The 23,802-nt window shown below is 38.0% G+C and overlaps 1 protein-coding gene across 2 annotated transcripts in view; it reads left to right on the top strand.

Annotated features, from left to right (window-relative positions):
* Window positions 1–23,802, top strand: part of LOC119784171 (pleckstrin homology domain interacting protein) — a 54,775-nt gene that overhangs the window by 1,159 nt on the left and 29,814 nt on the right. For both annotated transcript variants that reach the window (XM_038286109.1, XM_038286108.1), the window contains exons 5-14: window positions 3,612–3,762; window positions 3,965–4,063; window positions 6,912–7,072; window positions 10,325–10,546; window positions 13,811–13,911; window positions 14,105–14,175; window positions 14,871–14,971; window positions 15,951–15,991; window positions 16,426–16,524; window positions 20,299–20,455. In XM_038286109.1, coding sequence (XP_038142037.1) covers window positions 3,612–3,762; window positions 3,965–4,063; window positions 6,912–7,072; window positions 10,325–10,546; window positions 13,811–13,911; window positions 14,105–14,175; window positions 14,871–14,971; window positions 15,951–15,991; window positions 16,426–16,524; window positions 20,299–20,455 — 1,203 coding nt within the window. The remainder of the gene's footprint in view (window positions 1–3,611; window positions 3,763–3,964; window positions 4,064–6,911; window positions 7,073–10,324; window positions 10,547–13,810; window positions 13,912–14,104; window positions 14,176–14,870; window positions 14,972–15,950; window positions 15,992–16,425; window positions 16,525–20,298; window positions 20,456–23,802) is intronic.

Here is a 23,802-nt window from a genome sequence, read left to right as displayed (position 1 = left end):
GGGAGAACTTGGATGCAAGTTGGAGTGCAGATGAGATGAGAGGTAACTTTTTGCAGATTTCTTGTGTTATAGATGATAATTTGAAGAGTAATTATTATGTAAACAAACAAAGGTTTGGCCACAAACCTTTGTGCATGGAGGGGCTGCATGCAGACTGTTTATTATCACTTACTACTTCCATTCATCAGTTTGCTTTCTTGAACTGATAATATTTTTTTCCCAACTTTAATTGTTTTATTTAAATATTTGCATATTAGAATCAGACCCATTTTAAATAAAAAAAAAAACAGGTTTTTATGTATTATTATCTATATGAAACGTGTGGCTAGAGATGGAAGGTGTTTTGCGCTAAAGACACAAATCTGGATGTTTAAAGGGAATTATTGACAGCATGTTTTTATGCCTGACTGCGTTTCTTTTTCTCACTCCCCCTCCTCCTCTTCCTCCCCCTCCTCCTCCCTTCTTTAGCCCTTCAGCCTCGCTCTCTCTGTCTCGGATCTTTTGTGTATCATTTCCCAGTGTTTTATACAGTATTTAAATAAAATATGCTGCGTTTTTTAATTATTAGACCAAACGTGAAGGCATCGGGTCCTGCAGATTTTTAAGATCTCGGTGTGCTTGCTTTCCTATCAAAGGAGGGAGGGTGGAGATGGGGGGGCTGGGCAGCGACGAGAACAAACGCAGACCTCGTTGATATTGTTGTAATTAACAATATTAATTATGGTTAATTAATTGAAGGGGGTATTAATTAGATTAATTTGATATTTAATGATTTCCATTTTCCAAATAAACCTGATGCACATGATCTAATTGAATGTTTTCTTTTTTAATTAGATTTTTTTTACATTATAACAGAAATTATAATTTTATTAAATGGTTTGTTTAATTATTTTTTTAAATTTAAGAGAAAAACAGATCAAGTGAATTAGAATAGGAATTTTAGCGTGTGATTTATTTTTTTACTGTTTTCATTTGAAGGCTAAAGGAATAAACAGCTTAACTTAGAGTGGGTGTGAGAGACCATGTGTTCTGTGGAGGGGGGTGTGTTCTCTTCTTTCTGAGGGAAAATGGAGCCAGTTGTTTTTGTTCATCTTTCACTTATGCATATGAGGAGGATGTTTTTTTTTTTTTGTTTTTTTATATGTGCTGTTCTTAGATCAGTCTGAGACATCCTCTAATATGTGCTTGGCAACACTGATCACGTCTCAGCGGCCATCAAGGATGTTGCGAGCAATTAAAGGCTATCTGCGTGTGTGTGTCACCAGGAATAAGTTATGGTTGCGGCTCGGATAAAGAAATGGAGAAAATTAGTATGTTTAAAGGGGTCGATGTGTAAAGACTGGCCTATTATCAGTGGCTGATATGAATCTGGTGCTTTGTAGCGTGTTTATTTGTATATTTTAAGGTAGGATCTGGTTTTCTTAAGCGCACAGGGGCAGTGGTGTTTCTGTTTTTGTTTTTCAGTCCGTGGTGTGTTGCACGCCCCTTGACTCATCCAGGCATGTGTGTTTCCTCAGAAGTAGGCCATGCAAGAAAGTCCCCCATGTGTCAGTGGATTCAGTGACACACTGTGTTTATAACAGCCTGTTTTCTTTTTTTTTTCCTGCCTCACGGTTATGTTGCGTGCCACTCCCCCCTCCCCTCCTCTTTATTCTCTGCTTCTGTGTCGACGTGAAGTGTATCTACATTTAAAACCATTATCTGTGTGACATTTTGTGTTGCATCCTCTTCTTGGGCATGGCTTAATATGTTTTGCGTTTAGCAGCAGGATATAATTCATCAAATGTTCTGTGATCAGCTGTTTTATTAGCCCCCTGTTTTATTTCTTATAAAATGCAATAGAGAGTAAAATTCTCCTAAGTTTTTGGCAAATTAACATAAGCTCGTAGTGACCTTAATCTTTAAATGTTGCTTATCATAGTCAGAGTGGTTTTAAATACAAATTATGCAATACAAGACTTTGTATGTACTCTGAAAATGTTACTTTGGCTTCAAGTTTAATGATAAAATAACTGAATATTGGAGCAGCCCTCATCTGGTCAGTTTTACTTTTTAATTCTACTACTGTTTCATGATATATTAATATTCTGATTTATTAGTAATTGCAAGCGTACAGTACAGCTCTTAGCAATCAGGGGTCAAAGTGTTTTTCGAGGGCCCAGAGTTACAGTTTATGGGGTTTAAACCAGGTAATTTCCTCCGTCTCAGAACGCCAACGCTTTGCTATAATCACAGCTCTCCCTTCATTTTAACTCAGATATTTAGAGGTAAAAATTGTTTAATATGATCGGGTTACCTTTAACTTATTAGAAAAAAACAACGTTATTGTTTTCTGCTTAACAGTGATTCGACATATATTTGCTATTTTTGTTTAGCTATGTTGTGTAAAGTAAACTCAGCAAAAATAAAATTTTAAAGCACTTTATTCTGCAGGATATCCTACCTCTAACTTGTTAATTAGTCAGTCTTAGAGGGTTAACTACGGGAGCCTTTTTCAGCTACCTGACAGGCAGTGCATGGTGAGAGGTAAAACATGGTGCTCCTTTCGGAAATATAAAACTCTACTTTTGTAAAATAAATAAATAAATAAAAAAAATAAATAAAAATATTAAAGTAGGGCTAAAATAATTAACCGGATTAATTGTGATTAATGGATTATTGAAATAACATCAACTTTAACTGTTAACTGGAGTATAGATACTCTAGAACATGCCTTTAGCTGACAGAGAAATCAGCTTAGAGCAGTAATTATACAAAAAATGTATAAACATTTTGCATTTAAGATGTGAAAATATAACTATAAAATGTCTGGCAGTATGCTCCATCTAGAACTCCTTAAGTGGAATAGTTTGAGTTTCACCTGGTTTAATTTAGTAAAAAATATCCTTTAAAAAACCTTTGGCTATTCGACTCTCAATAAAAAAAAAAATCAACACATCAATTCTGTTGTAAAATAATTAGTTGCAGCCTTACTTTAGAGAAACTTTTCTCTTTTATAATTTTCTTAATTTTATTTGATAGTTTTTGATGTTGGCGCTTTATTTTAGTTGTGGCTGGCGTTATAGTGCTTTATGATAAAGGGTTAGTATGACGAATGAAGATTTAAGAATCCTGAAAAGATGGAGCATACTGAATCCTGAAGGCTTGTATGCCTCAGTACCAATAACCTGATTTACTTTTCTTCCTTCAGTGTGTCTTTAATCCAAATGTTTTTTAAAAGTGGTATTTTCAAAGTAGATACTTTTTGCAGACTTTTCAATGAAATAAGGATCAGGAATAAAAAAAAAAAGCTGACTACAGATGCCCCCGCCCAAGACAAAAACAACTCGTTGTGCTTTTGCTCTGAAGTTACAATTATGTTTTTTTTTTTCAAACTAGCTATAAATGGAGTAAGAGTGAGGACGATGTGCTGAGGGGATAAAAAATAACATACCAGCCTTCATGCAAGCTTTCTTCTTCATAGAGCTGAACTCAAAATGTGTTTATTGCTTGTTATTTTCTTTTCCTAACTATGCTTGTCAATTATTTCAGTCAAACTGAGCCAAGCCTTCTGTCTTTGTTCATTCAGTGTGAACAAATAAGAGCTAACCTGAGTGTGTGCTGGTTTGCAGGTGAAGCTCTACAGACATGTCACTCCAGACCACCTGCTGCAGGTTTGCTCCAGGGTTTGTCCGCTGCTGGAGAGGGAGGTCCCCGCCAGCGTGCCGGGCCTCACCAGCCTGCTGGGGGCTGGCAGGCAGAATCTTCTACGCACCAGCAAGAGTAAGTGGAACGTTCAATTTATCGTGAACACACTGCCAGCAGTTCTGCACTATTTATGTGAAGGCTGTCATAGAAACTTTTGGGAATTAAATGTAAATGTTATGTTTCAGAGATTCCGCGTTAATAAGTTCAGACCAAGCTGAAAGAGTCCTCCGTATAAATCTCTAAACCGTGAGTGTTTCTGCTTCTCCTGTTCTTCCAGGCTGCAAACATGTTGTGTGGAAGGGTTCGGCATTGGCAGCGCTACACTGTGGAAGACCCCCAGAGCCACCCATTATATATGGGAGTCCGCCTAATATTGGTACAGAATACACTTATTTTTGTTTTATCCCAAACATGCATGCACCATCACAGATTCACCTTGGTATGATAACCTTGAGTAAAAACACTCCTCATCACCTTTATTTACCCCAACTAACAGGAATAACTACTATTTTTACTCCTTTTTTTCCCCAGCATGACCTTGTCATTTTTCTTTACATTACATTAAACTGTCATGTAGTGGCAGTGGGCTGCCATTCTGCGGTGCCTAGGGAGCAGTGTGGGTGCTGAATAGGTGTGGGTGTGCCACACTGGGTGGTGTCTTGCCATGGAGCCAGAGTGGCAGTCTGTGGGTGTGGGACTTGAAATCAGAACCTCAGGATTCCTTGTGCAGGCACTAGCTTGCCTATTCCCAGCTGGGATACTTACTAGTGTTGCGCCGATACCGATACCAGTATCGGACAGGGCCCCGATACTGCCCTAAAATGGTGGTATCGGTATCGGCGAGTACCAACAAATAGGGCACCGATACCATTTTGAGAGCCATAAGTTTCTTCAACTATTGTCACCCACTCCTGGTAGGCAATAAAAAGTTCTACTGGATTCACTTTGTATTAGATTTTTTCCTGCTTCACAAAGGTAGGCAGCAGCTTGACAAAGCCATGATGGCAATTATTTTACATTATTATGGTATGGTATAAATTATAGAAGTAAAATAAGGTAATGATAGCTGAGTAGCTACCGTATTTTCACGACCATAAGGCGCACCGTACTAAAAGGCGCAGTCTCAGTTGTGTCCCATTACTGTATTTAACACACACATAAGGCGCACCGGATTATAGAGCGTGGGTTTTATATACAGGTACATATCCTCTACTACATTTAAATGCCTCTACTGCGTATATAAAAATAGAGTGGGAGCAAAACTGAGTATGATTGTGCTTTATTCATGTATTTATTACAAAGTATTAATCAAACCCATGGAAGTCATCATCCTCTGTTTCTGAATTACACAGCTGCGCTAAATCAGACATGCCAATTTCCCCTTCTTCGCTGTCAGAGTCACCTTCCGTGCCGTGCGGCTCCTCGGAAATGAAGCCGACTTTGTGAAAGCTCGATCAACAGAGCCAGCAGACACGTTAGTCCAAGCATCAACAATCCATCCGCAAACGGTGGCGTAACTTGCCTGGTGCTGCCTTCCACTTTTCGTGAAACTGTGGTCTCCGTCGGCCATCCATCGCTCCCACGCCGCTCGCAGCCTTACTTTGAACGGCCGCTTCACACCGATGTCGAGCGGTTGAAGTTCCTTTGTCAGACCTCCCGGAATAACAGCAAGCACAGCGTTCATTTGTTTCACCTTTTTTTCACACCGGCTGTGAGATGGGCACGCATGGAGTCTAGGGGTGGAACGGTTCACAAAATCCACGGTTCGGTTCGATTCACGGTTTCTGGTCACGGTTTTCGGTTCGATTCGATACATGTTGATTGTTACACAGAAATTCCATAAAAAATTATGAAATTAATGAAAAAATCCCCCCAAAAATAATGGATTGTAATTATTTTAAATGATCCGTGGAAACCCTGGATCATTTCTGTATGTTTTGCTGCTTTGAATTTAATCATCTGGCGCATGCTCTCTAACCTGACAACAGCCAGATGCATGTCTCGCTCATGCATCTGGCTGTTGTCAGGTTACATGCTCTCTACCATCTCCAAGGAACTCAGAGGGGAGCAGACGAAGCCACAGTGGAGGCTGTAGGCTTTGCTTTGAGCAGCCGGTCTGGAGCGCAGTGGGTCAGAGCGGGGGTTGCTGACGGAGTATGAGGGATTTCGGGGTTAGCATGACATGTTGGTCATGTTGCTGTTAGCATAAACAAAACGTGTTGCACAATGCTTGCACACTGTTGCACTTTTTTCCACAACTTTCTTTCCGCCGTCATCGTAGGTCACTCTAAATGCAAAGCGGTCCCATACAGCAGACCTATAAAGTGCTGCTGGCGCGTCTTCCAACTCCTGTTCTTTCCCACTCGCCATACCCACACAATTCTCCACAACAACTGATTTTTTTCCCTGCTACACCCGGCTAACCTGCTTCGCTTCTTCTTCTTCTTGTTTACTACTGGCGGTTGGCTTTGGTCGCAGTACCGCCACCTTCTGCTCTGGAGTGTAATCGCTTCCTCTATGAGAAAAAGGAGCAGCGCATGAACCGAACCAAACACACGCGAACCGAACCGAACCGAGACAGTCGAACCGAACGATTCTGACGGTTTTCATAAATCGTCCCATCCCTAATGGAGTCACAGATTAACAGCGATGGTGATTGGTACAAACACCTCCCTCAGCCACGCTTTCATCATCTCCTCATCCATCTAGCCCTTTTCATTTGCCTTAATAACGACTCCAGCTGGAAAAGTCTCTTTAGGCAAAGTCTTTCTCTTCTTTTCTAAAAATCACCCTAGGCGGCAGTTTCTGTCCATTTGCGTGGCAGCCAATCCATGCCCACACTTCCCCCTTAAACATTCTCATGGTGGTCTCAACAACGTCCACAGTAACAACACACATAGGGCGCACTGTACTATAGGGCGCGGCGCACATTTTGAGGGGAAAAAAGAAGTTTATATGCGCCTTATAGTCGCGAAAATACGGTAGTCAGATTATCTGCCCAGGTAGCCAGCTGAAACCTGGTTGCATGCAGCTTGATGATTATAAACAGAGTGATGAGCGGCGCTTCTTTTGATAGAATTTGTCTTTTTTGTTAGAGAGGAAAATATGTTGCAGCTTTATTTTTTGCAGGCCTGGGTGTTGCCTTTTAACTACCCTGATCCTGAACTCTTTCTCACAGTAACCATTTCTTCCTGGGTTTTTATGTTTTTTTTCTTATCATGCAGTGGAGACGAGCTACAGCCGTCGACTGAACGGCTCCTACCGTCTCCGTCAGCTGGTGCCCACAGCGGTGTACCAACACATGAAGATGCACAAGAGGATTCTGGGACACCTGTCGTCAGTGTACTGTGTGACGTTTGACAGGACGGGCCGCCGCATCTTCACGGTAAGGATTCACTGTGGGTGGGTGTGTGTTTGGATGTTGGGCTGACCTCAGGAGGGATCCACATGCTGGTACCGGAGTTTTAAGGAGCTTATTTAGCTGGAAACATGTTGGTAGCTTTGTGTTCATTCTCTAATTACAATATCTTTGCTGTAGCAGTTCTGGTAGGAGGTATTTTAGTCATTCACACGGCGGCAGGATGTAGAGGAAATAAATCAAACTAATTTGAACTAATGCTTATGGTTTGTTTTAGATGCCTGATTTTTAGTCGAGTTAAACATTGCTCAAACATTAGAGCTGATGATGTTGCTTAGATTGTTGATTTAAACACTGCGTGCTGCATTACCACTTCCAGCGTCTCGCTCCTTAAATCTCTAAAAATGGCGGGCTGGTGCGAATGAAGGCAGGGTTAGATTGCTTGTTATCCGTCCCCCGTTTTCTCTAACCCTTCTTCATCGTGGCCTGTCCCTCCTTTGTTCTCTTTCCTCTTCGTTCTCCTTCCTGCTATTTCTCTTCTTAACTGGAGAAAATGTTTCCTCTGAGGGGCTGGCTAAGTGCCAGAATTAAAATTCATCTTTGCTCTCTCCTGTCATTCTCTCGTTCTGTCTCTTTTTTTTTCTCCTTTGTGCTCATTTTTCCCTCCTGCCGTCTCCTATCATCAGTTTTATTTATTTATTTGCTTATTTTTGGATCTCTTCGGTCTTTCGGCTTCAACCCTGAATGATTGAATTAATAAATTGTTGAGTGCGGCCTAAACATGCTCTTAGATCATTATATTCAAATGAACAAGTGAGTGTGGTTTAGCTTAAGCGATTGATTCGCAGGCGTTCATATTGATTTTCGAAATAAATCTCAGAAATCGGTTGAAGCTCATTATCAGGATCATTGAAATGACAGATGAAGATTACTTCATTTGGAGGGAAAGTCTGTTTAAGTTTTATTTTTCTTTGCAACCATATATTTTCCATTCAAAACTTTCAAGTTTTTAATGATTGATTGAAAATATTCGATTGGAGTATTTAGGTCTAAAAAATTTGAAGAAAACAACACCCGAATATTAGTGGACATTTAGTCCATCCATCATTTTTGTCTCTTTTATAAAGTTTGGTCTTTCGCTTATTCCCTGTCATAATTTGGCTACATAGCTAAAAAAAAAAAAAAACAATTAACGGGATTTTCATATATGAGCTGAACACCAATTCATTATGTATTTGATTTTTTTCATTGCTGTACTTTTGCATCTCAATGATGGTTACCTGTTGTGTTTCTAAACTGTGTTGAGATCTTAATTAAAGCACAGATGGATCTGACACCGTGTTAAATCACACAACATTTAACCCTCAGCAAGCTGGATCCCAGCCAGGAATTTCCCCCCTGAAGGCGGGTTTCATGCCTGAATTGAGCTCTTGATCTCCTCTGTGAGGACTGAAGAATGTCGACGAGATCTATTTGGCCGCTTTTCTTTTAAATGCTGTGTTCATTCTTTGCCCAATTTTCTTGACGTTATTTGATGCAATACTTAAATGATGTGTGGTTTTTGATGCTATTTAAGTCGTTTGCTATCTGGTTGATGTCCTTTGGTTAAAAAATGTCAAAGCATTTGATTTTTTGACTTCAAATATTTTTTTATCATTCTACACCATAGTCTGTTTTTGGCAGCAGTCTTACTTCACTGTATATCAATAAAATTTGAATTTCTTTTGCAGTCTCAAGGAACTGTTACCAACACTTTTAAATCATATTCTGCTTTACATATATCCTTTTTTATTTTAGTTTTTTGTGTAGTCTGATGTGTTTCCTTACTTGGTAAAAATAATCCTGGTTTCATTATTACCCTGAATATTTGTAATAATCATCATAATGGAGAAGCTCTATTCTATTCTGTCTCCCTGCTCCTGTTTTGTTTCATGAGGAGAGCTTCATGCAGCCCAGTCTGTCAGGGTATTTAGTCAGTAGCTTTGCTTTTCTTCCTGTTTATGATCGGATGTTTTGCTGCAGACAGCACTCTGTGGAACGTCTGTTTGAGATTTCAAACACAGTCTCAGCCTAAGAGGCGTTATAGTGCTGTTTATTTATACCTTGGTGCATCTGTTGGATTTTATTATAATGTAATAAAAAGAATGCAATCTTGTTATAATAGAGTTTGCTCACCTGGTTTTTCTTTTCCATATTGATAGTTCGCTCTAGCTGCAAGTTAGAATTTACTGTGCATTGTATTTTTTTATTCAATACAAAATTTATCTAAATGCTCAAACATGTGTTCAACCATGTTTATATTTGGAAATAATCAAAGCAGATTGATGGGATTAACAAATCCTGGAATTATCCTCAATGTTTGACCCAACTTTCACCCTTATTTTGTGATTTCCTACCCTAGATTCTGCTTGTATTTATGTTCAATAAGCTTTCTATAGCTGCTCTTTGTAGGGTGTTCTGTTCTGAAGCCACAGTGTTTGACAGATGTTGCAGTTTCATTAAGTTTGAAAGCCTTATCTCGTGTGCTCCAGACATGTTTTTTGTTTGACCTTACGGGTAAATTTTTATCTTGTCTGGCCTATAAACATTTCTCCACACAGCTGCATGTTTCAGTCGTGGTGCAGGTTGCCCATTAAGTCCTGATGCTTGGCTGGTTTTCCTGTCGACAGTGCCTCTGGTGTCATTGTTTCTTATGGTTCTTTTTGGTTCTTGTGCTTTTCTTAGACATCTTAGCAGTTTTCCCTGCCTCTCAGGAGGTTAGATTTGGTCAGATGGAGGAAAACTTGGGCAGAAATTGGCATTCCAAAACAAACACCTGCTGGTTTTGGGAAGCTTCCTTTAAGCTGTCTGTAAAGTCTCCCTGAACTCCAACATAAACCGTACCAAACATTACAGAGAGAGAATATTGTTAATGGTAGCTTTAGGCAAAGCTTCCTGAAAGGCATCTGTCCAGATTTTAGTGCAGCTGTATGAATACATTTTTATCTTAGATGTATTATTTCCAACCTGTGTGAATCTTTACTTTCATGCTAGAGCTGCCATTTACTTGTTGTTTTCACAATATTTGATGTTTTATTTTCCGTATCACTTAAATTCTCGCATAAACTCGATTGTTTTTTTGGTTGACTAAATAAAATGCAGTATTTTTCTTTGAAATATTTATGCCCCTTTTTTTTTATCTGTGATTTTATTTATTTATTTTTTTATGCTTGATAAAGACATCTTTTTTTTTTTTACCACAAGTAACAGCCATGTTTTACACCGCTCTATACCTCAAAGGGTTCAGATGACTGCCTGGTGAAGATCTGGGGAACAGATGATGGCCGATTGCTGGCGACCCTGCGGGGACACGCTGCAGAGATTTCCGACATGGCTGTGAGCTACGAGAACACCATGATCGCTGCCGGGTCGTGTGACAAGACCATCAGAGTGTGGTGCTTGCAAACCTGCGCCCCTTTGGCTGTCCTGGAGGGGCATGCTGCCTCCATCACCTCTCTGCAGGTAGGAGCAGTCTGAAAACTTAGAAAACCGGATAATAAAGCCAGTGAGATTATTTAAACAATTTGCCCTCTTCTTTAGACAACTCTGACCTTTATCAGTCCCAAAAAAATCAAATGATGTTGCTTTTCCTAACCTGTTGAAATCAAAGTCTGTTAAGCTAAAGAGAGATAGAATACACAATGAAAAATAAAATCGGTGTTGCATCAAAACAAGAATTATAATTAACAGTGCTCTTTGTCTGGCATCATATCTTAATCTCCAGCTGTGTTTTGCCTTTTCTTTGCACCTGTTTACTTAAAATGTATAAACTGGTTTGTTTTATGGCTCTAATGCATAAGAGATCCACTGTATTCTGCAAATATCTCTGCTAGAGCAGCATACAAAACAATTAACACTTCTTAAACTCGACTTTCAAGCACTGCTTTTATGGGTTTGTTGAAACCAACACTAATTTAATGACGAGATCAGAAGTCTAATGATCATGACTCATTTAGTTCTTTATGTTTTATTATTTTAAGGGATTGAGGGGTTGTTTATTTTTTCAGAAACTATAATTTTTAATAGCCTGACTTGCTTTTGTATTCAGAATCCATTTACCTGAACCAACTAAATGATTTCAATAGATGCATGCAGTTGTGTTTGAAAGTCTACATACCCTCAAAATTTTGCTCAAACAAAATATTAGTTCAAAAGCTCCATCAGGTTTGTTTACTTCTTTATTTAGTTGTGACTCTCAGTATGTAAAACAACGTTAGTATAAATCCAGGTGTTCTAAGACGACTTAATACTCTTCTTTGAGGACTTTAGCAAACAAGCAAAGAACACTTTGTGGAGAACTAAGAGTATATAAAATATGAGTTATAATATGAGTTATAAGTGGAAGTGGATACAGAGATCACACAAATCAGATATTGATTAAGTTGAATACATTAAAACTTAATGAGTTGATAAGAGTATATTTTAAAATTCATGTTTAAGGCAAATAAAAAAAGTTCTACCAAAAGATATTCAAAACATATTTTCTAAAAGAAGAAGTGGGTATAACTTAAAAGCATTAGATATTTTCAAAAAATCTAGGTACAGAACGGCGATAATGGAGAGATGTGTTTCTGTTAAAGGTGTTGATTTTTGCAACAAGACTTGAAGGGCACTTTGAGTCGAGATGACAGTAGATAGGCTGATGTATAATTAGTTTTTTTTTGTTGTTGTTGTTTGTTTTCTGTTTATTGGTGAACATGGTATTTTTTTTGCATGGTTGTATTTATCTGAGTTTGAATAAGTATTACTTTATTGAAAATGGGGCAGATATATACGTCTTTTACCTCTTTCTGCTCCTTTTCTTTCATTCATGATTTCAGTTGTCACCTGCACAGGTTTTATTATGTTTCCTTTTAATGAATGAATGAATGAATGAATAAAAAAGATAAATAAATATGCAATGCAGATTTAACAGAACACCATGATTGCCTTGCAAATGGAAAAATGTAGTTTATTTATATAAATTAACAAGCCGGCTTCAATGATCACTCTGGAGGTACTGCAGGGATCCACATGTAGTTTTTCTTCACAATCAACTTGACAACCATGACTTCAAATAAAAACAATAGTCCATGTGGCTAAATATGAATATTAACATGATTGTATAACATGGTATTAACTTAAACACATACGTGCAGAAACATGTGTCATTAGGAACAGAGTTTAATTTGTTCCAACTGCATCAGTTTTCATGAAATTGAATGCGTTGGTCTGAAAATGAATGTGACCAAAGTGAAACTGAGTTTAATGTTTGAGTGGAACGGATGTCCTTAACAATGCCAAATAACCAATGCATAACAAGCATCATATGAAACAATTCAGGGCTAATTGTTACACCTATGCTACCTGTAGCCATTAGCTACTGACTCTAAATAGCCGCTGCTTTGATATCGGCCCATGTTTCCCCATTCATATGTTTGACTTGGTGAATGACAGCTTATACGTGTTTGAGGCTGGTTCAAGGTTATATAAAGTTTTAAAGAAAACGTGAAACAAATCAATGAATCTGTGTTTAGTGTGTGGCCTAATGGCCCAGATTTCTGACACAAAAACTGAATCTGTGAACTAAAATTAAATCATTAAACTGAAAGTGAAAATAAACTAACAGAATTTTTACAGTAAAAGAAGAAATTTACATTTTGAATATAAATGAATCAGTTTAGATAATTAAAAAATCAGCTTCAATTAAGTAAAATAAAATTCAAACTCATTCATTTGATTTTAAATGACACGAGAACATGATCAGTTTGGGATGCGCTGTCTTTGACAGTACTCACAGGTCAGGGGGGACAATCTGTTGACAGCACAACTTTCATGGTCTGCAAATTTGTACGGTGGCCCTGCAACTACAAATCTAAAAGCACAACTACATTAAGGAAATCATAACTACATAAAGCTAAGCGCAACTACATTAAGAAAAACAAAACTACATAAAGCTAAGCGCAACTACATTAAGGAAAACACAATTACATTAACCTACCAGAAAAGGTAGGTACCAGTGGGAAACATGAGACATCGCTGATTGGACAACGGTGTTGTTTGACCCTTGAACCGGAAGTTGCGTCGTCTGAACAGTCCAGCTTCTTTTAAGTGTGTCTTCAGTGTACGCCAACTAACTAAAATTTCGTGATTAGTCTTGAGCATATCCAGTATCACCTTGTACGTATGTCCTGATTCAAAATATTCCTGGATAACGGCAGCTATGTTTGGGGCGCCGACAATATCCATGTTTTCAAAAGCCGCAGCAGGCAGAATGACTTCCAGTTCAAGGGTCAAACGGCGCCGTCGTCCAATCAGCGATGTCTCATGTTTCCCACTGGTACCTACGTTTTCCGGTAAGTTAATGTAATTGTGTTTTCCTTAATGTAGTTGCGCTTTGCTTTATGTAGTTTTTTTTTTTTTCTTAATGTAGTTGCGCTTTGCTTTATGTAGTTGCGATTTCCTTAATGCAGTTGTGCTTTTAGATTTGTAGTTGCAGTTTGCACTTCAGGGCCACCGTAAATTTGACCTTATTTTGAAGAGTTTTAAAAGAAAAGTTGAAATGCAGAGGTAACATACTGAAATCCATGTATTATGCTTCATATAACTCAAACACCAGTTTCTGTTGGTATACTATCTAAATTCCATTAAAATAAATATTAAAGTGGTTTTAACATGAAAAAGTATAAAAGAATTCACTGTCATTGATATGCTCCCCAGTAACCAACTAATTGGTTTTCATTGCAGTTTTCGCCTCTCTGTAGTGGCTCTAAACGCTACCTGTCCTCCACCGGAGCCGACGGCACCATCTGCTTCTGGCAGTGGGACGCTCGCACACTCAAATTTGGGTGAGAAAAAGCAGTCACGTTATGCTCCTGCAGAAGCGCCACTCGTACCGTCTGTAGGAAGCATTTTACAGACCTGCCAGTCCTTTAGTTTGTCTCCCATCTTTGTTTAAAACATTCATTAAAGATTATCAGCTTTTATGAAGAAGTTGTATAAATCTGCACATTATGAATTATTCTCTTGATGTTTCTGCAGCCAGAGGCCCAGCAAATTCACAGAGCGGTCCAGACCCGGCGTCCAGATGATTTGCTCCTCCTTCAGTGCAGGTGAAGTCAACCTGCTTTTATTAACCAGCAACATTTCAAACCCTCTAGCTGTTGTAGTTAGATAGCACTGACTGTATAGTAGGTGTGCAGTTTGTGCTACAGTCTGGTACAAGCTTTATATTTTTTAGCTTAAATTTATTTAATGTTATTCCACTCAAATTAACTAAAAATTAATCTATTAACCACTTCAAGTCCTGTTTTAAAAAAATGAAAAGGCTCATTACATTATGGTCACTTAAACACCTGCTGGTCATCTTTATATTTGATCATACCTTTCAAACCCTCTCTACTCGGATACTCCTAAATATATTACAATGCAATGAACCTAGCTGCTAAAACAATATTAATATCCCAAGATCAACGATCTCACAGAGGATCGTTCAGTCTGTGGTGTGAAAACTGAAGAAGTATGATACGACTGCATGCTGTTCAACAGAAAAGCTGCTAAACAGCGAAGCATCTCACCATGGAGGAGCTACAGAGAATGGAAAAACTGCTGACAGGAGAAAATAAGCAATGATATTACATGTAGGGACCCAGACTTGTAGAATTAGATGCTTTGGTCAGATGGACCAGACCTGAATTAATAGGACACTATTTAAAACTAGCCAATGATATGGAAGGTGTTATGGAAATGCCTAATGGAGTTATTGAAACCCTGAGGTTGGAGGCTGATCCTTTGTCTCTGTGTCCAGGTGGGATGTTCCTTGCCACAGGAAGCACTGATCACATCATTAGGGTTTACTACTTTGGGTCAGGTCAACCAGAGAAAATCTCTGAGCTTGAGTCCCACACAGTGAGTCCACATGTTCATTAAATCTATTTGTTGTTTTTATGGTTTGTTAAATATTTGTTTTATAACACCATCTGCTAACAATAGCTACATTTACATGGACACAACTAATCGGATTGAAGGCCTGATCAGATCAAAAATGTTTCATGTAAACATGTCAGACTGAAGATTCTAATCCGATTCGGTCCGATCGGATCTAAATTTAATTCCGAATGAGAGAGGTGGTTTTTGCCGATCGCCATTCCGATTGGCGTCCATGTAAACACCCATTCGGATCTTAAGAGTAAAATAATCTTCACTGCGCATGTGTGCGACGTCAGCGTGACGTTTTCCGCCTTGTCAACAACAGGAAACCACCGGTCTCTCTCGCTCTCGCTGTGAACAACATGGCGGGAGGAGTCTAGGAACGCCGACTTATACACTCAAGTTCATTTAAAGCTGCAGGAAGCAGGAATTTATCCTCCTCCTCTTCCTCTTTTCTCTCTCCACAGCCCACTCGCTCTCCCACGCCGGTTCAATCGCTCATTCTCTACATTTTCTCTCGGACATTTCGCTGCCAAGCGCTTTTTTCCTCCTCTCTCCTTTTTTCTTTCCGCTCGCTCCGAGCGCATCGTTTGTCAGGCCTCCCAAAAACCAGACGCAGACAGAACTGCCAAGTTTGGCAGGAAGTTCTGCGCATGCTTAAAAGATTTAATCTGATCCAACGCTTGGTACATGTATACACACGTCATGATCGGATCATTTCATTTAGTGTCCATATAAACGGAGATTTTGAATTTCCGATCAACCAAGGTTTGGATCGGATCGGGGAAACTTTGCGCATGTAAACGTAGCTACTGAGAACCATGATATTTTTTTTGCAAGTGAACGAAATGTTAAAAGCTGTGGATGAAAATATAACAATTGGTCTTAATTCAAAGGTGTCATTTGCTCAAAGAAATGTGGGCGGGCTTTCTGATATTTCTTTCATTTTCCCACATAGGATAAAGTTGACAGCATCCAGTTTTCACATTGCAGTGACAGGTAGGTTTGTGTCTTTGTGCTCCATAGATAATATCAGGTGTTGATATGCAGCGCTGTTTTTAACGGAACCTCTGGGTGCTGCAGCTTGATGGTGTCAGCAGAATCAGCCACCTAAGTTAATGCTTGATAGATGCTGTTATACACACTATGTGTCACACACAAGCAAAGGCGGTGACTTATTTCCTCACTTAGTTCTCCGATGTTTAACCAAATGTGCCTGTATGGGGTTTGCAGAAACGAAATTGCTTATCTGTTTTTCCCCCTCAGCTGTCGTAATCTCAGCTGTGAAAAAGACATACAAAAATGCAAAAGCTGTAGAGGAAAGCTACCAAAATAGATTTTGTTTTTTTTGTCTGAAGTGTACGTATTGGAAGAATGATTTATAGTGTAAAGCAGAACTATTGTTCCCTTTCATGCATGTTTATGTATTGTAGGTTTGTGAGTGGCAGCAGAGATGGTACAGCTCGAATCTGGCAGCTGCAGCCTCAGGGCTGGAAGAGCATTCTGCTGGATATGCAGACCAAACTGCCTGGGTAAGTGTGTGTGTTTCTGTGTGAGTGTGTGCAGCCAAAAATGCTTCAGATGATTTTACAGCCTTAAGCGGTTTTGTTTCTGTGTTTATTTATGTACAAAAAAAAATGTATTTTTCTTGGGAATGGAGGCGCCACTGTGACTGGGTTCCTTGACCTCTTCAGGATGCGCTGTAGGTTAATGCTGGTCATCAGAGACCATTCTAAAGTGAAATAAGGAACAAAAAAACACTCTAAAATTAATTATGAAATCACTCCTTGTAGTATATTAGATTCTTACAACATTACAGATATTATTTAATGTAATCCAACTAACTTGAATTGACTTAAGGCCAATTTATTTTTCTGACGCATAGCCTCTGCAACCGTCCAGACTGTCTCTGTCCCCTGCGCAGAGGTTCTGCAACGGTCGTCGCCTCAAAAAGATCATGACTACGCGTTGGACAGTTTCAAACCCGCACAGACCTCAAGCAGAAGTCGCAAACAAAAAACAGCTGTGATTTGTCCTTGGTACGCCTTTCCGGCTGTCTCTGTGGTTTTTCATCTCTATCCGGTGCGATCTGCCGAATTTCTCGCGAGTTCTCCATTAGGCTCTTTCTTGCGCTTTGGCGGGAAACTGCTGTGCATCCCTAGAAATTCCAGCAAAACTGGCTTGCGACCAGACCCAAGCGACTTTTGATGTGTGCGGTTGCAGAACTCTAATCTGCCCTTAAGACTGACACAGAGTGCAGACACTTTTCTTCTAAGGTATCAAGATTGTTATTGAAACTGGGGCATTGGTTATACCTCTGCTTTATTCTGATGAGCCTTACTGTTACCTGCTGAGAAGTGTTGTTCTCTCTGACTTTCCTGCAGCCTAAAATACGCAGATGTTAGGGGTGTAAGAAAAAATCGATTTGGCGATATATTGGGATTTTTGGCTGCCTGATATAACATCTATTTTTAGTTCCTAGTATCGATTTAAAAAAATAAAAATAAAAAATGTATTTCAAACAATGCATCAAAATGGGCTTCCTCTGCATCGCCACTAAGGTAGATAGTGATGTGGAGCCCTTTTGCTGTGTGGGGCAGCACCATATCTGCAGGGTAGTCACAGTGGATGATGTGGACTGACTCAAACCCCAAAAAACATGGATGCCAAAATAAATAATGATCACTATCTTTTTATGAACATATACAGCAGTTGATTTATCATCTATATCTTTAATTTAGATCTTGAAAATTGTGATATATTGTAATATCGTGATAATATTGTATTGCAACCCAAGTATTGTGACATGTATCGTTTCGCAACAACCATGGCAAGACTCATCCCTAGTAGATGTCTGCAGAAGATCCTCTTAAAAGCGTCTTTTAAGCCTGTGTTGATATTAATAGTAACAAAGCATGTTTTTTTTGTTTGTTTTGTTTTTTCCAAATTACAGAAAGCTTCTGTTATCATGACCTAATGGTATTTGGGATTGCGCACTAAAGTCTAAAAGGTTATGCTTTTTTGTGTCCAAAAATTCAAGCTAAAGCCTGGGAGGATCAAGCTTTAAATGGTCCAGTGTGAGGAACATCTAATTTCTTGGTTATTTTATGCTATATTCTGTCTTTTAACATAGCTCTAGACTTTCTATTGATTGTTTAAGAGGCAGGAATGTATCTTTAAATAAGCTGTCCCACTACGTTGTTGTCAAATAAGGTTGCTGTTTCTTCCACTGCTGCTTCCTTTCTATGCAATGATTGCCAGATATGGTTACCTGACTATTAGTGTTTGGTCGTCGATGGTCATAAATCGGACCATAATCTAAATGGTTAAATCTGAATAATTGATGAGCAAATTGAGCTCTAGGTTTTGAAAATTGAGAGAAAAAGACACAGGAAAAACTAAGCCAATCAGACTCGTTGAAGATTACAAGCTTCTTCCATAAGAGTAAGGCTGGTTTTTAAACAGCTACCTCCCCAGCATGGCTGTTTCTAAAGATGAAATTTGCTGTCAGACATAAAATGTACTAAAGAAAACCGGTTCAAGGAGGCAGGAAATAGCAGGTTAATGTTTTTGTGGCTAGGTAGCATCAGACTTTTCTGCAAGGTTAGGCAAAGGGGGAGGGGAGGTATGGCTTGTTTTGGTTCCAAGATGAAGATTAAACAAAGTTTAGCATTTACAGTTTTTATTGTTCTCTATGGCAGCCTCTCTGTTTCTTTTCTGCAAGCTGATTCTTAATATGTGGGAACTGTATAGGTGAAGGATGCACAATTAGCCTTTTACAACATAACTGTAGTTTGAAGTTACTGGATGGGCTTTGTGAAAAGAAATGTTAAAGACACTTTTGTAAGAAGTAATATGATTTTGAGGAGATATTTTAAGCTGTTGTTCTTAGCACTGAAGGTAGTTGGTGTTGTAAGACGTAAGCAATAAGCCTCTGCATTGGTTCCCCAGGAAACACAGATACCTTTGAGATTTCAATAAGGATGAGGCTGTTTCTGCAGCCAGCATATTTCATGACAGACAGGCTGGGCAATTCAGACTACCCATTACTATGCTTTTTCACCATTCAGCCTTCTTGTTACCTCTGGTTGGCTCTAGTTTCAGTTTAAAAAAGAAGAGCAAATTGATGAGCACCAGTCAAGAGTCCGCCTCTCTGTTTTGGCAGCAGATCTGAACAGCCTACAGTGTGGAAAATGGTTCTCTTTTTCAAAAACTTTTACTTCAGATTTCCCCCTGAATTCAGTTTGAAAAGACTCAATGAAAAAACGAACTTGAAAGGACAGTCAATGTTTTTGGACTTGAAGTGAAACTTTAACTGTCTGTAGCTGAGATGTAACAGTGTCACTGAGAAACAGCTGGTAACATACCGGAGAAAAAAGTTATTCCGGTATTGTACAGAGGAACAAATTATCAAAGATTTAAAGCTAGAAAAATGATGTGTTTTGTTAGACTATTTAAACAATGCTAAAACATCCAGGATTTATGTCAGACATTGATATTAATTAGGACTATTTCTTGGCCACTCTCACTTCGCGAGGTAGGTGCAGAAGACAGTTCTTGCGAACAGAAATAAACATTTTAGGGAAAGCAAAAACAGAAGAGAGGCAGCGGTTTGCTTGTGCTAGCTTAGGAGGATGGCAGTGATAGATCAGATAAGCCCGTCAGGCAGACATTGCATCAGAGCGGTGTCTCAACTGGAGGTAGGACCACAAGACTGTCCTTCTAGGACTAAATTAACACTCTTCTTTAAAAGCCACCCACAAAACTCTTAAGAGCATTCTGTACTTCATTCTTTGTCTACATTATGTTCTCTATCCATTTTGATAAAAAAACAAACTTGCCTCCTTGTTTATAACAGCTGAGCTAAAGGGATTGTGTTGTGAGCCTGAGCAGGTGGTTGCGCTCTAGTTACACATCAACAATATATACAGTATATAGGTCTAGTAAATATTTTCCATCTTTAATAATGGCCCAACAGTTTACTTCTATATTTTCAGCGTGTTGATGAGCTGTTTAGTTTCTGTTTACAGGAACTTTTTCTGCACCTTTGCAGTGGAGTAACAGTAGCCATTAGATAGTCCTGATTGACATTAAGTCTGACTTAGCGTCGCGATAAGGTCTTACTTAGCACCGGGAAATTAAAATATTTAAATGGTCTAACAAACACATGCATAGTTTGTATCTTCAAAACCTTTAATAATTTGCAGCATTGTACAGTACCGGATCTACTTTTTCTCTGGTACATTGTTATTGAAGTAAAAAATCATGCAGCCAGTGTTATTGACATTATTTCTCTTTTCCCTCAGGAAGTACAACCCTCCTCCCTTAGAAGATAAAGTCACTAAGCTGAAGGTTACCATGGTGGCCTGGGATCGCCATGACAGCACTGTGATCACAGCAGCCAATAATTTGACTCTGAAAGTGTGGAACTCTATCACTGGGAACCTGGTTCATGTCCTGATGGTAAGAACCGCTGAGCATTTAAACTCTGGAACCAATTAAATGTCTGCTTTGTGTTGTACAGTTAAGTTTTACAATTAATCATTTATCTGTTCTTTACCAGATCCTAAAATCTTTACAAACTAACCACACATTTACAAAAAACACAACAGATTCAACATTCATGTAGGCAAAATTCAAAGGATTTTGTATTCAAAATTTTTTTATTTTTTTTTTGCAAAAACAGTAAAACTAAAAACACAAAATGAGACAAACCTTTTTAAGCTGCTGTTTTAGGCAGTTATTTCCTGTCTGCCTTTATCTGGTTATACCAGGTTTTGGTGAACAGCGTAGGCCCAAAGTCCTTTATAACATTACTGTTTGCTTGAGCCAGTTTTGGCTAATCTTTAGTCTATTTGACTTCCCGGTTCTTTGTGAGGAGTTCCTACACAGTCCGTTTCAACTGCGACATTTATTTGCTTTTTTCTCCCCATGGAAACTGAGTTTAAAAAAAGGTTCAATATTTTAATGCACTGTACCATTTTTTTCTTTTCATTTTCTAAAGAAAGAACCCTTAATAATACTTAACATGTGCAGAGGAAATTTGTTTAATTTTATATTTGCGATAATATAGATAAGAAACCTGTTTCCCTGTGTAAGAAAATTATTGCTGTTCTCTAGAATCTAAATGCCCACAAACAGGAAGTAATGACTGATATAAAAGTAGATCTATAAACCTTTTTCACAATCTGTAAATCTGACATGTTTTTCCTTTGATCTGTCAATTTAGGCAATGAGTCTAGATTTATCTCCCTCCATATTTAGAGATTAGATTTCTTACTAAAAGCACTTTCTTTCAGAATACAAAATATGTCTATTTTACTACCCGATATCTTCCTGGAAAACTCTAAATCCAGTTAAATTGGACCCAGAAGTCATAAACTGAGCAAATTCTGACATTTGTTGCTGTGGGACAATAAAGGGCTATTCTATTCTATTCTATTCTATTCTATTCTATTCTATTCTATTGTATCCCAAACAAAAATAAGCTACCACAGTTCAGACTGCAAAAGAAAAATAACCTACAATTAGTTCCATATACTCTGTGTAGTTCTCTAATAAAAATAATAAGTGATCTGACTTTGTTCACAAGGATAATGCATTACTACACTTTCTTTATTTCTGCTGTATCATTGCAGGACCTACAGATAATGTTATATTCAGTTACATTAATGGCCTCATGCTGGGACTGTTCATACAAACAAATTAGTTCTTAAATAATTCCTATGTGATCTAGGAGAAAATTACTCATTCACCATTTTTTTTTCCTATTTTGAACCTTCTCTTAGGTATAAACAAATTGTACAAATGCTCCTCACTTGACATAGAAGACTTGCACAATCATTCAGCTCCAAATCTAGTGTTTACACTAAATGGCCACATTTGTTTACGTAGAAGCAATTGTTAATTTTATTATGCTACATCATTATATATCATGTACACTACTGTTCAAAAGTTTGGGGTCACATTGAAATGTCCTTATTTTTGAAGGAAAAGCACTGTACTTTTCAATGAAGATAACTTTAAACTTGTCTTAACTTTAAAGAAATACACTCCAGGGGTTGATGTTAAGGATTTTTACCACTTGCCCAAAGGGCAAGTGACTTTCACATTTCATTTGACCAGAAACAATTTTTACTTGCCCAGTATAATGTTTGATAAATATAGTTCCTAATATTCATTTTTGTATATATATCAATGAAACATGTTTTTTTTTTTTTTAATGTTTTTTGTAATTCAGTATTTTTTAAGTTAACAGGTTCCTGATGTGTATATGCATGCGTCGGATAATGAACTCAAGCCTACATTATCATGTTAACATGCTTTTCAATCCTTCCTGCACATTCTTTTAAACTAAACTTTGCTTTAAACTGTTGTGTGCTTGGAAAAAATATATATATTGTAATTTTAAAAATCTAAAAAAAAAACTTGACAGGTTAAAAACTTAAGATAAATCAAAAGACAGAAGTCAAGGTCACAAATAAATAACTTTTATTTTAGAGTCACGGTATGTTTATACAAGATAATACTATTAATATAATGTGACTTTTCTAGAGAATCATTATACATAGTTATTTTATACAGGGTTTCCACAGTCTTACATAATTTCAGAATTCCCTGACTTTTAGCTGACTCAGGATTAGTTTTCTCTGACAAAATAAATGCAGCCGTTTGTTTTTTGGTAACTACATCAAAATTACAGCTAGGTGGACAAAAATCACTCCATCTGGTGGAAAATTATCCGGCTTTTTCAAATCACGTGCCTTTTTCAAATCACACGAGAATGTGTACAAAACAACAAAAATGGCGCCGGCAACGCTTCGGGGTCGTTTTCATCGAATGTCGGTGATTTTAAAGTAATTTTAAGTGATAAATAACTTTTTTTTGATCATTGCATTTCGGCGGCAAATTTGTACTCACAAGACAATAAAAACTTCTGGCCCCGGGAGATCTGGCGATGGTTAACATCGAGCAATGTATATGTATGTATGTATGTATGTATGTATGTATGTATGTATATATATATATATATATATATATATATATATATATATATTTATTTATTTATTTTTTTATTTTTTTTTCTATTCTGTGAAAGCACAACTACGTCTTTTACAGATTTTATAATTTATTCCCCACTGCTTGGCTTGTTACTGGGCTTGTAATTCTGCTGCTCGGCTCTCAGTCAACAGAACTTAACTGCAAACCTTTAAAGTTTTTTCTTCTTTGTCTTCAGTATCATTTCTATGAATGAACAGCTGCGTGTTCATTCACAGAGGCGTGCAAATTCATAGTCCTATATGGAATTTTCTGGGTGGTGATTATTCAAATGTACATTTCTTGTTACACATGGTAACTTAAGTGCATGTTGAGTGCATCAAGTTCACGAGGATCATTTATGATCATTTACTTTAATTAAGAACGTTTGGGGAATCTGATGTGTCGCGTTCATAAAAGCCTACAATAGGAGAAAAAGAAAAAAAAACTTGCGGCAAGAATACAAAATGTTGCGTGAGGCCCAATGTTTTGTACATAGAGGTACTCAGAATGTACAAAAAAAATATTGAAAACTATTAATGTCCTGTGGCTCTTTGATGGCAAAATTGGCCCAAATCATTACTCCTCCAACACTGTGTTTAGCACTTGGTTTGATGTGTGTGTGCTGACATGCTTTTAAAAAAATCCTTTTTAAAACATTTTTCGGTTGCACTCATTTGTCCAAATGATTTTATCCCAGGACTTTTGTTCTTAATTGCAATACAGCGTTGGTGTGATACTCTGTTAAGAGAGAAAAGCCCTTCTATCTACTA

The sequence above is a fragment of the Cyprinodon tularosa genome, unplaced genomic scaffold (assembly GCF_016077235.1).
Source record: "Cyprinodon tularosa strain WSP-4 unplaced genomic scaffold, ASM1607723v1 ctg22, whole genome shotgun sequence".
Lineage (NCBI taxonomy): Eukaryota > Metazoa > Chordata > Actinopteri > Cyprinodontiformes > Cyprinodontidae > Cyprinodon > Cyprinodon tularosa.
This window is presented reverse-complemented; position numbering and strand designations above follow the sequence as displayed.